The sequence below is a fragment of the Equus asinus genome, chromosome 8 (genome assembly GCF_041296235.1).
Source record: "Equus asinus isolate D_3611 breed Donkey chromosome 8, EquAss-T2T_v2, whole genome shotgun sequence".
Lineage (NCBI taxonomy): Eukaryota > Metazoa > Chordata > Mammalia > Perissodactyla > Equidae > Equus > Equus asinus.
This window is the reverse complement of record NC_091797.1, coordinates 92069622-92082111: the sequence shown is the minus strand read 5'-3', so window position 1 is coordinate 92082111 and position 12490 is coordinate 92069622. Positions and strand designations below refer to the sequence as shown.

The 12490-nt window shown below is 63.2% G+C and overlaps 1 protein-coding gene across 1 annotated transcript; it reads right to left on the bottom strand.

Annotated features, from left to right (window-relative positions):
• Positions 1-193: 193 nt before the first annotated feature.
• CABP7 (calcium binding protein 7) lies at positions 194-11265 on the bottom strand. Its single transcript, XM_014834125.3, has 5 exons — positions 10752-11265; positions 3329-3472; positions 2159-2271; positions 1695-1848; positions 194-1477 (listed from the first exon to the last, which is right to left on the bottom strand). Exons 1-5 carry the CDS (start codon positions 10858-10860, stop codon positions 1350-1352), a joined length of 648 nt encoding a protein of 215 aa, XP_014689611.2. The 5' UTR covers positions 10861-11265; the 3' UTR covers positions 194-1349.
• Positions 11266-12490: the final 1225 nt, after the last annotated feature.

The window sequence follows — 12490 nt, the reverse complement described above, 5'->3', positions numbered from 1 at the left end:
CTGCACTTCCCCCTTGCCCGGGGCCCTCAGCTCCGTGCTCTGGCCCCTGGTCAGAGACGGGCAGGGCCGGAGCACGTCGAGGTCCTCTGCAGGGTGACTGGTGTGTGCTGCCCTTCTCCACTGGGGGCCGGCAGAGACCCAGCACAGCTGGGCAGAGGGTAGCCAGTGGGGCTGTGACCATCACCCAGGTGAGATGTAGCTCCAGATCTGCGGAGGGGAGCTCAGTGACTCGGTCTGCTGTCCCAGCCCCACGTCTGCCCTTGCTGAGCCGGTGCCCGAGTGTGCAATGGCCCAACTGGAGCAGGGTCTCTGGCCTGGATGGGGTAGAGAAGTGGGCGACCCAGGAAGATAGGCCCTGGGCTTGGGAGAGTGGCCTGGCTGAGCTTCCTGGCACCGACAGCACTGGGCTGTGCTGGACCCTCGGCCCAGGGGTGGCCCGGGGGCCCTCCCAATGCTCCTGCCCTGGAGAAGCCCCCTGGCTGGTGGGGAGATCACACAGGCTGCTCAGGTAGTGAGGAGCCACCAGGCCCGGCTCTACTTCCTTCCTCAACTGCGCTCCAGTTCTAGATTCCGTGCTGGGGTGGTGGTCGCAATGAGGCCCTCAGGTCACTGGGCCTCTGGTGGGAGGCCCCCAAGGGTGGGGTAGCTGCAGAGCCAGCTTAGAGGCCCCACCCTCCATGAGCTTCTGCCCTTTCTGAAAATCCCTGTTGATGGGGGAACTGAGGCCAAATCTGGGCGCCTCTGAGCCTCAGGCTCCTCACCTGTAAAATGGGCTGATTCTCTGGCCCCAGAGGGTGCGTGGAGGAGGGCTGGGTTTGAAGGAGGGTCAGAGGAAGGGACCAGCAGAAGGCCTCCTCCGGCCATGCCAGGGAGTGGAGCCCAGGAGACCTCCTTGCACCCGCTCTGCGAGGAGGCTTTCTGCCCCACCTCTGCCACCCTGCCCATGGCCATGGGCAAACCTCAGGGACCAGGGTCAAGTGGGCTGTGTGGCCCGGGGCACAGGGTGCCCCCTCCTGCTTTAGGGACCACAGCAGCTCCTGGGCCCTGTACCAATTCCTCCTTGACTCCCCAGGAGCCCCTGGACGGCGGGAAGCATTAGTGCTACATACAGGCCAGGGTGGGGCACGGGCAGGGTGCAGGCTGGGCTGGGGGTCATCCGCATAGCCACCGCCAGGCCCTCTGCAGCCTGGCCACAGCTCCATGCAAGGCCCGTGGGCGAGTGGGGTGGGGGTGCCAGATGTCCAGGCCCTGAAGTACCCGCGGTGGTGACTCGGGGACCCGGCCGAGGGAGAGAACTGCAGGCGGCGAGGGGTGTGGAGAGGACCCGTGCACCGCCTGTGGACTGGCGCCTACTTCATGCCACTGCGCAGCACCTGGTTGGCTGCGATGAGCATGACACTGATGATGAAGGCGATGGCGAAGGCGCAGATCAGACTCTTGCGCACGCACGTCTGGCGGATCTGCTGGTTGGAGCAGGCTGCGCCGCCGCCGGGGAGCGCCAGAGAGACAGAGGGGACAGTAAAGCGATGGAATCAGGAGCTGCCTGCACTTCTGCACGTGGCTGGTCCCCAGGGGCACATGGGGACATGAGGCTTGGGGCAGGCAAGGAGGCCCCCAGCCCCCTCTGCAAACCCCGGGTTCCTCCCCTGCTCAAGCACTTGGCTGCCCATGGGGTCCCAGGGATCACCACTCACTCTCTACGTCCACGGGGCACTCCTCCGCTGTGCCCAGGTGACTCTCCTCCTCTGTCATGATGATGTTCTCGATGTCCTTCATGGACAGGTGCTCACAGAAGGTGTCGTAGAGCAGCCGCTTCAGCTCGTCCACGGTCAGCTTCTGCATGTCACACTTGGGTGGGGGAGACACAGTGCTCTGGCCACCACCACCACAGTCCCCACCCAGCACCCACAGCCACACAAGCCCAGCAACAGGCCTTCAGATCCTGAGGGCTGGAAACCACTCCGTTCCTCGAGTCCTTGACCCGCGGGAGTCAGCCTCCCCCAGGGAGCCCATCCCCCTCTGGGAGACAAGACATCCCGTGGACAGAAAAGCCTGGAGTGGTCGTCTCCCCTTTAAAGTGTAGGCCAAACCATTCACTGGCTCCCCTACAGCTCTTCACAGTGTGCACAGCCCTGAATCCCAACCAGCCAGGGCATACCTTCCAGAAGACGGTGTCAAAGTCAGTGCCATGGAACTTCTCTGGGATCCCCGAGGTGGAAAGCTTGGGTCCCAGGAGGGTCACAAACTCCTCGAAGTCCACTTGGCCATCACCTAGAGTGGGCCCAGGTCCAATCAGCAGGTGGGACTGCAACTGGGCCCCTTGGGCCACTCTGGGGCCTTGGGCAGGTCCCCTTGGATTCTCGGAGCCTTGAGGCAATTTCAGAGGCAGCTAACATGTGCCAAGCTCTGGGCTGATGCTGAAGCCACCAACTGTGATGAGGTGGAGGTAGGGTGCAGTGGGTGGGCCTGGAGGAAGCTGCACATGGGAGACCCTCACATGTCACTCAGACCCTGTCATGGCTTCCCAGCAGCCTGCTGCTGTCCTGGGGCAGGGGTGGGACCCAATGCTCTCCCCACCACACAGAAGAAATAAGGCTCAGGATGGGGGACAGCCTGCCCAGGTCGCCACCTGCTCTCTGGGTGGAGAGGAGGCCACAGGAGGTGGGCTGAGGGGAGGGGACTGGGCATCATGGTTCTTCTTACGAGTTTTTTTTTCTTTTTTTGAGGAAGATTAGCCCTGAGCTAATTGCTGCCAATCCTCCTCTTTTTGCTGAGGAAGACTGGCCCTGAGCTAACATCTGTGCCCTTCTTCCTCTACTTTTTATGTGGGACACCTAACATATCATGGCTTTTGCCAACCGGTGCTATGTCCACACCCTGGATCTGAACTGGTGAACCCTGGGCCACCAAGAAGCGGAATGTGCGAACTTAACCACTGCGCCACCAGGCCGGCCCCACGAGTTTTTCCTTAATAAAATGCCACAGGGCAAATGTAACAAAACTGATGATGTTTTATTTTGGGTGGTAGGAACTGGGGTATTGACTATATCCTTTCTTCTTTTCTGTACTTTAAAATTTTCTTGGAATACAGGGTGACAAGGGCAAAGTCTCCGACCTCTGGATGTGGTCGGGGCTGTCACTCTTGCTGGCCTCCTGCTCCTGGCTGAGAAATGGGGCCAGACCTGGCTGCAAAATGCCTTGGGCTTGGGGGCGGCCAGGAGTGGAAGGAGTGCGATGCCCATGGTGGGCTCAGCCTCCATGGATCAGGCCCCAGACCCACTTCACCCCAGGTGAGGGGTGAGGAAACTGAGGCGGGGGCGGTGCTCACCATCCATGTCCAGCCGCTGGATAATAACCTCCAGCTCCACCTCGTTGGGCATGTAGCCCAGGGAGCGCATGGCCGTGCCCAGCTCCTGCTTGGAGATGAAGCCATTGCCGTCGCGGTCAAAGACTTTGAAGGCCTCACGGATCTCTGTGGCGGAAGCAGAGCAAGTTGGGACTCGTTCCTTTCCCTAACACCCACTTCCCAGACCCCCCAGCATCCTGGAACCCACAGCCTGAGCACAGCATGGAGAATCCACCCCAGAGCCTGCGGGGTCAGAGACAATTGGCGGGTGGTCACAAGATGCCACCATAGCACTGCCTTCAGAGCGGGCTGAGCAGGGCAACAAAGGTGTGCCCAGCCCCGCGGCAGTGACAGACCGCCCCCGGGGTCTCGGCCTCAGTGTGCCAGGCTCCCACAGCCTCTCCCAGCGTGCTCACAACGACCTCGTGTGGCGGGTACTGTGGGTCCCACTGTGCAGGGGAAGATGCTGGGGCCAGGCAGCCCACAGCCTCCGTGAGCTGCCAAAGGCTTCCCTGCCCGCTCCTCACTCCTTCCACCCCCGCTCCCCCTCATCCCCATCTCACGCCTCCTCCCCCGGCTCTCGGCTCAGCTCATACACCGGCCAGCACTCACTAATGGCAGCCACAGGAGGCAGCCGTGACTCCAGGCTGATGGGCTGACAGCTAGGCACAGGCTGCCTCTGAGAGCCCAAGTTTGGGGGAAGACAGAGGCCGGATGGGGGAGCCCTAGCAAGCCCAGGTCGTCTCAGATGCTGGGGTTGTCACCCCCATTGTACAGAGGAGGAGACTGAGGCCTGAGGACTCGGGTGACTCATGGGTGGGGAGCAATGCACTGGGTGGGAGTCAGGGAACAGGCAACGAGTGACCTTGGGCCAGCCTCAGTCTTACCCAGAGTAAAATGGGCAGTAATGATGTGGGGGTGACAAGGGTTTCACCAAGGAATCCAGAAACTGTTGAGGGGTCCTATCCCCGCTCTTTGCTCTACTTCTGTTTCTCTGCCTGCTGTCCCTTCCTTGTTACTCGGCCCAAGGAGAGCCCTAATGAGTATTTTCCTTTGTGGGGAGGGAACTTCAGTCCACTCCATCCTCTCTGCTCCAGCTCCCTGGGGTCTCCTTGTTCAGTTCACCTGCCAGCCTCCCGGCCTTTGCCTAAGCTGTTCCCCTGGGTGGGACTTCAGCAGGCAGAGGGGAGCTTGTGTGCGTGTGCATGTGTGTGTGTGTGTGTGTGTGCGCGCATATGTGTTTGGAAGCAGAGACAGATGAGATGCTCCGTCCTGCCGACCTGGAAACTGAGGCATGGAGAGGCAAGGTGGCCAGCCCAGGGTCAATGTGGTGTCAGGGCTGTTTCTGGTAGGGACAGGAGTTAGGCTGGCCCTGGGCCTGGCCTCAGCGGTCTGTGAACCCCGAAACTGATAGTGGGATCCTGTGCTGTGGGGTCATTCCCTGATCCCACTGGCCCCATCACAGACCAGGGGCCATGTGTGGCGCAGAGAGGGAGGCTGCGTGTCCCAGGCTACGTGGCAAGGTGGTTTGGGCTGAGGCCCCCAACCTTCATCAGGCTCTTGCCACCTGGTGTCTGCACTCAAGGCCTGGAGATTAGACCAACTGACGTGCAGGTCAAGACAGAGACAGTGGGTAACAGCTGAGTTGCCTGGGACCCCAGACCCTCTGCCTCTGGGCCTCCCCCTACCGATCCCAGACAGGGCCTGAAAATTTGGTCTCCTAGCCAGTGGCCCCTTGGCCAGAAGAGCAGCAGGGATGGGAAATCTGTAAACCCTGGACTCTGGGAACTCTACCTAGAGTTTTCCCGGGTCACTGAGGAGGTGGTGAGCTCCCCAGCTCCAGAGGTGTGTGAGCAGAGGCCTGGAGTTATAGAGGCTGCTGAGGGGATTCCAGCTGCCTGGGAGTCTCTGGGTAAAGAGGAAGGCACTGGCCTACAACCAGGCACAACTTGTACCCTGTCTTATACACACACACACACACACACACACACACACACACACTTAGGTTTCTGGCTGGCACTGTTGCCTTCCCGACCCAGCCACAGGCTCCGCCCATCTCAGGTGTCCTGAACTCCAGCCCTGAGGGCCCTTTTGTGCTGGTGGCACCAGGTTGCTCCACCTCCAGGCTCCTTTCACCTGGACCGCTCTTCCCTTCACCACAGTGAGCTCTGACGCAGCCGCAGTTCCCAGCATGGGCGGCATCACCTCCCTGGTGCCCTCCCCAGCCCCCGGCTGACTCTGGCCCTCCGCTGGGCTCCCACAGATCCTGCTCTTCCTCCATCCTTGCACTGACCACACTGGATTGTGAACCACTAATGCCATGAGAGCAGGGACCAGGTCGGTGTTGCTCACGCCTGGGTCCCTGTTACCTGGAACAGTGTCTGTCACTCAAGCATAAACATTCGCTGAATAAATGGTTAAATGAATGACTGACTGACTTGGGGAACCCCCCATCTGGAGCACACAGAGAGAGGAGCTGAGCAGAGGTTCAGGCACTGCTTTGGTGAGGCCATCGCTCAGAGCCCATTTACTCTTGGTTTACAAACAATCCTAGTAAAGGTAAGCGTTTGCTTTCCATCCCCAAGCAGGCAAGAAGCATGAGGTGAGGCTGAGGACGCTGCCTGTCCCTCTGTGCAGCCGGCAAAGACCCCGCCCCCACCCACCTATGGGCCACTACCGAAGAGGGGGATCCAGCTGAGGACAAGGGTGGGAGAACCATCCTTAGACCTCCGGGTCAGGGGCTGGTTTGGGGAAGGGGGAACCCAGGGTCAGGCAACTCATCTCTCTGGGTCCTCAGTTTGCTCCTCTGTTGAGGCCCATTTGGGAGATCTCAAGGTGGGAGGACAAAACCCCGGACTCACAGTGGCTGAACCGGGTGCTGGTCCCCTCCCCTGCAATGAGCTGGGGTCCACGCTGCCCCTCCCACCCTGGCAGGGGCCAGGTGCGGCTCCTGGAGCCCAGGGCTGCTTCAGTTGGAGCCCCTGACCCCGTTGGGATCCCCAAGGAAACGCACTAGGCTGGACAGGAGACAGTGGAGGCAGGTGAATCATAGGGTATGTGGGCAGGTGACGGGCCTAGAGGCAGCCCAGGGACCCCATAGCCATTTCTCAGGCAGAACTAACCTCCCAAGACCACTACACAAATCCAGACTGCCACCTCCACGTCCACCCGTGCCTTCGGCCACCCCTCCCGGCACACACAGCTCCCCCTCAGCTTGCTCTGCCTTCGCCCAGGCTGAGAGCCGTGGCCCAGCCCCAGGGGCCCACCTCCTCGGCCAGAGAGTCAGTTCTTGGTCACACAGAGGCAGGTTCAAATCCCAGCTCTCCTACACCCTCGCTGGGTGACCTTGAGCTGGTGTTCACTCACCTGTACGGTGGGGCTGCAGGGACAACAAAAGAAGACACTCAAGCGTGTCTCAGAACAGCGCGCTGGAAGTCAGACCATCCCAGGCAGCAGGGCTGGAAGGAGCGGGAGGACTAGGCGAGCTCAGGACACCAGCCAGCCTTCCTGGTGGCTGAGCCTGGCCTGAGGGCCTGGGCTTGGAGTCTGGCTCTGCCACTCAGCAGCCAAGTGACCCAGGCAAGGCACTTCCCTCTCTGAGCCGCAGTCCCTCGTCTGTGAAATGGGAGTAAGACTCTTGCCCCATCGCTGAGGCCTGGACTCTCCTGGGGGCTCCCTGAGTAGGGTGGGCGTCATGTCTTCCCCGCTGCTGCCGTCCGCACATCCCAGCTGGGCGCGTTTTCCCAAAAGCCTCGGTCTCTTCCCTCCCCCTGAGGCTGGGAGAAGCCTGCCGTGCTCCATCTTGGCAAGGGGACGCCTGGCCCGGCAAAGAGCTGGCAGGGCCTCCGGGTTTCCAGGCTGACACTGTCCCCCACCTGCCACCTCCAGCCTGACACCCCCAATCCCCTCCCTGGCCTGTGAAGCTGTGTCAGCTCCTGAGTCCCCCAACAAGCCCCAAAGGATGCCAGCACTCTGTGAAGGAGCCGGAGTCCAGAGAGGGGGTGCACAGGCAGGAGGTCACTCAGTGAGGGGGCAGCGTCTGTCCTCTGCAGTGACCGCTGCTCTGGGTGGCATTGGCCCAGCGCCCCACCACTTTGGCCTCCCTGAGTTTCCGGCCTGCACAGAGGCAGCTGCCAGGCTTGCAGGAAAGAGGGACAAGAAAGGGGACCCCTCTGGCCCCTACAGTCTGAATGCCCCCATTTGGCCACTCTCAATGCAGGCTCCACCATCCAACCAAACAGACCAAGTACCAACCCCAGAACTCCGCCCTGGCGGCTGTCTGCTTGTCTGTCTGTCACCTTCGTCCTCTCTCTGGCCAGAGAGAGTGTGTCATGTCTTACGGCTGCCCCCAATCCCACCCTCAGGTGCTCAAGTCCGCTGATGCCACTGGGGCCACCTCAGTGCTCCTGCTGGCCCCAGGGGTCTCTGCCGTGTGTGTACGTCAGTGAGGGGGTACAGGGAGAATCTGGGAGAGCCTGCACCTCTCCCTCATGGGGGGCAGGTGGGCCCAGTCCAGCTCTGCCCAGTCACGTCTACCCTGCCAACTGCCATTCATGGCTCCCCAGGCACAGGTCCCCAGGTGCCTCTACCAGACCTTCAAGGTCCCGTCCACCCAGCTCCTCCCCCAGGCTGCCTTTCTGGCTCAGTCCCCCGCACCACATGTCCCTACCTCATGGGCCTTCACTGGTTCCTCTACACTCCAGGCTCTTACCCCAGCAGGGCCCCCTTCTTTGGCCTCCCCTGCTGCTGTGTCCAGGTCCCCGAGCCCCTGCTGCATGGAGGCCCTGTGCTGAGCACTTCCATCACATCCTCTGTCGCCAGCAGCCTTGGGGAGGAGCAATGCCAGCTCCTTCAGACAGATGGAGAAACTGAGGCAAGTAATTGCCCAAGGTCACTCCATAAGTTGAGGGTGCAGAGACTCGAACCCACCACTGCCCAGCTGAGAAGCCCTCATCTTAACCCTGCGCTCTCCACCTCCCCTCCTGGTCCTCCTCCCCCTCAGACTAACCACCCCCTGGATTTCTGCGGCAAGCACGTACTGTCTGCAGCATTTCATCCCAAGCTGCCAGGCTCCCTTGTCTCAGCACATGCGGCTCCCCCACCGGTGGGCGTCTTTCCGGCAAAGAACTTGGGTCTCACCCAGACTACCCTGGGGCAGGAGCACTAATGGGGCACCGGGGAGGAAGAGGGGGCAGAGGGTGAATCTGTGCCAGGGATGGTCACCCTATCGACCCAGCCCTGGCATTCAAGGACCACCAAGGCCTGCAGAGACTTGGTCTCCTAGGAGCAGGGCTCTTAGGGCGCCTGCAGCCAAGAAGGGAGTCGTTAATGGAGGACTTCTTGCCATCATCTGTAGCTGCCTGTGGGCCGAGAGATGGGCTGGGCCATCCAGGCATCTGCTTGCTGCACGACCCCCTCCTGCCCATCCCAGGGAGGGCCCTGCCCTTCAGATGCCCCCTGTGCCAGCCCCCACTGCTCCTCAGGGCCCAGGAGAAGGGGACGGAAGAAAGCATGGAGTGCGTTTGGTGTAGCTGGTGACTAACGCTGCTGGGCTCCTGCCAGTGTGTCTGCCAGGCGGCCCAAGGGGAGCCTGCGGCCTTCTTGCCCCTGCACTGCCCATCTGTGCCCCACTCACCCCTGCATCCCAGCCTCCTCTCAGCTGTTCCCCTTCCTTGGGGTCTGCACTCCAGGGCTGGGAGATCAGGAGAGGAGGGACCCAGTGAGGCCCGTAGCAGGGCTGCCACCGTCACGGTGGGGTGCTGGGAGCAAGGGGAAGGAATGAGGTGGAAGCTGCCTGGGGCATGGAGGGACAGTGTTGACCCTGGCCGGAGTTTCCAGGAGGAAGGGACGGACAAGGGCCTGTGGAGGGGAACACCAGCAGGAGGTTTGGGCTGGCCCAGGGCAGGAGGAGACAACGGTAGGGAAGAGTCGGCCTATGCCCCATGCCCTGCCCTCTCGCCCCTCATCATACCCCGTCCTTCCCCCGCCTTGGATGAGGCTCTGGTTCCTGGGCTTCGCCCCAGACAGGACAGGGACTTGGGCTTTAGGGTTGAAGGCCAGAGACCCAGCAGCGGCACGCATCCCTCTGTCCTGCCCGCGTCAGACACCAGACCCTGTCTCCACGGCTCCCCAGGTTCTGGGGGCTCTCGGGGGGGACCTGGTGAGGAGGAGGTGGCTCATGGTCTATGGCGCAGTGAGGGGAGAGTAGTTGCCTTCTCCCTCTTGATCATCCTCCTGACCCAGTCGGACTCCTCCAAGATCTGCCCCCTCCAGGGCTTGAGGATTAGGAAAGACCTCTCTCGTGCCTTCCCTTGTGCTGGCACCACCATCCCCGACTGCACTGCTGTCTCAGCTGCACCATCCCCGCCCCAGGCCCTGATGAGCCCCGGATTTGAGACCCTTGGACCCAAGATACCCAAAGAGAGGCCCAGCCTCTGGGCAATCTCAGCCCCTCCCCTACCAGCAGACAAGCAGATCCCAAGGGGCCAAGAATCCCACTAGCCCAGAGCCCCCCACTCCACTCCATATGGGGCCCCAAGAGGTCTGTGGAGAGGGGAAGCCTGCCCCCAGCCCAGTAGGGAAATAGCTCGCAGGCCCCAGGGCTCTCACTGCTCCCCAGATTCCTCCCTCCAGGGACCCCAGCCTCTGCCCTCTGCTCTGATCTCACCTAGCCCACTGCCTAAGGTCCCCCACTCATGCCAAGAGGTGGACAGACGGCGGGGGGACAGATTTGGGTCCCAGCCTCTCTGCCTTTCCCCTCCAGGCTTGGTTATCGCGACCGAGACGCCCAATCTGGCCACTTGTTGTCGCCACCACCTCCCGGGCCACCTTCCCGGCGCTCCGGGCTGGGGGTTCCCGCAGGGTTGTGGGGAAGGGCCTATGGCCGCAGGAGGGGCTGGGGGCAGCCAGACAGCCAGCAAGAGCAGGGCGGTCGTCCTCTCCCCCTCTCCGGCTGCCCGAGCAGACTGGATTTTAAAAGCGACACGAGCGGAATGTCAATGCCAGCGCAGAGCCGCGGGCTGGCGCCGTGGAGGGGATCAGGATGCGGGTGCTCCGGCCCCGCCGGCTGGGGGGTCGCAGCTAGGACCCTCACCCCAACCCGCCGCGTTGCCGCACCGTCACCGCGGACTGCGCGGCCCCGTGACCCCGCTGCGGGGCCGACAAGTTTCCGCAGCGCGGGGGACCACGCGGGCAGGGGCTGGGCCGCCCCTCCGCCTCGGCGACCCCTACCGCGGCGCCCAGGGGTGCGAGCCAGTCCTGTCTCCCCGCGCAGCTGCTCGCTGAAGCGCCCACCTGGCAGCCGGCACCTGCGGACAGCCCCCCGCCTCCTGCGCCCCTAGCCCGCGCTTCACCTGGGCGCACAGGTAGGAGGGCCGACAGGCTGGGGTCCCGGCGGGGCACTCACCCTCCAGCTCGTCCTCAGGGATGTCCACGGGGCGCTGCTCCGACAGCAGGTTGGGCACAGTGTAGATGCCCCGGTACATCAACGCCGCCGTCACCGGGTGGAACGGCATCTTGGAGGCTCCGCGCCCGCCCGCCCGCCGCAAACTTTGAGGTCGGGGCTCATGGGCCGGCAGCGGCCCCGGGGACGGCTGGAGCAGGCGGGGCGCGCGGCTGCGGAGGGCGGCCCGGCGGCGGCAGCGGCGGCAAGGCGAGGGGTGCCCCTCCGGGGGCCTAACGCCCCCGAGCCCCTGGCCGCCGGTCCATGCCGCCCCCTCCCTCGTCGGGCTCCCGGCCGGGGTCCCGCAGGGGCGGCGGGGGCGGCGCCGCTCAGGCCTCTCCGCTCCGGCCGCCGCGCGCTGCGCCCGCCGCGCCCGCTCCTCGGTGCCCCGCGCGCTCCGCGCTGCTCGCCGCCCGCTCGTCCGCTCGCCGGAGCGGCCGCCCGGCCCGCCGCTCTGGCTCTCGCCGCCTCTCCAGCTCGCGCGCTCGCTCGTTCTGTGCCGCGCTGGCTGCGCTCCCCGCCTCCCCCGCCCGCCGCCCGCCCGCCCCCTCCGCGCTCCCCCACCCCCCCGCCCCTTCCCGCCTCTGGCCCCTGCGCGGCTGCCCAAGCCCGCGGGGGCTGCTTCTCCCCTCCGCCTCGGACTCCCCTTTCCCCCTGCGGAGGATCACCTGCCCTGCGCCCCCCGCCCCAAGTCCGCAGCCGCCAGGACCAAGGTGGGATGGGGTGGGGGTGGGGCCCTTCCTGCCTGACCCTTGGCCCTCCCCCACCCCCTACGAACAGAAAGCAAGGAACTGAGCACGGAAGACACTGCAGCGAGGTGAGGTCTGCCCCAGGCGCCTGGGTCCTCGAGGAGAATCACACGGTGTTGGTGCCAGGAAAGGCTTCAAGGTGGGGAAACTGAGGCTGAGAGAGAAGGGCGTTGACCAAGGTCGTAGGGCAGAGGCAACAGGCAGGAGGTGGAGACAGGGCAGAGACCTCGCAGCTGACCTTATCCCCCACCACTCAGCCTGCAGAGGGGGAGCCAGGGTCTGTCTCATGGCCCCCAGGGCAGAGAGGGACAGAGAAGTGGCTGGATGTCTGCAAGGACTGGTATGAGGGTCTGTCAGTTCACATGGCTGCTGGTTAGACCAAATGTGTGTCCAGGGCTTGCCCAGGCCCCAGGGTGTGTGTGCATGTCCAGGAAGGGGGGTGGGTGTTTGTGGGAGCAGCATGTGTGTGCACATCTGTTGTCCATGAGGTTGTGTACGTGTGTTTTTGAGTCCACATGCAAATGGACGTGTGTTGGGAGTTTGTAGACACCTGCGTGTGCTAAGGTTGTGAGCTGGCAGGGGAGGGGAGGGCAGGAGCCTGTGGGCGGGTGGGGGGTGGTGTGCAGGCCCTTGGGCAGGGAATGGAATGGGCATGTGAGCACAGATGTGCATGCATATTTATGGGGGCTCAGTTGACCCTCTGGCCTCACCATGGCCCCAGCTGCAGGCCTTGCCCCTGGAGGCCCTGTGGAGGAACCACCTCCCTGCCCCCTTTAGTCCAATCAGCGGGTGGCCCCTGGGGAAAGCTGATTGCCACAGCTCTGCCCCGCCCTGCCCTTCCCAAGTTGATTACATTTTTCTGCATGTTTTCTGCTTTTGTCACTGATTAATCACAACCCTATCTTGGGACCTGGCAAGAGGGGGCTCCAGAGAGAGATGCCAGCCCTGGCCACG

Bases quoted from the DNA above. Each gene is read 5' to 3' on its own strand.
- CABP7 (XM_014834125.3), bottom strand. From the start codon at position 10,860: ATGCCGTTCCACCCGGTGACGGCGGCGTTGATGTACCGGGGCATCTAC. The intron at 3,473-10,751 runs GTGAGTGCCCCG...CTTCCGCCACAG, and splicing joins CCCTGAGGACGAGCTGGAGG to AGATCCGTGAGGCCTTCAAA. The intron at 1,849-2,158 runs GTATGCCCTGGC...CCCCCACCCAAG, and splicing joins TTGACACCGTCTTCTGGAAG to TGTGACATGCAGAAGCTGAC.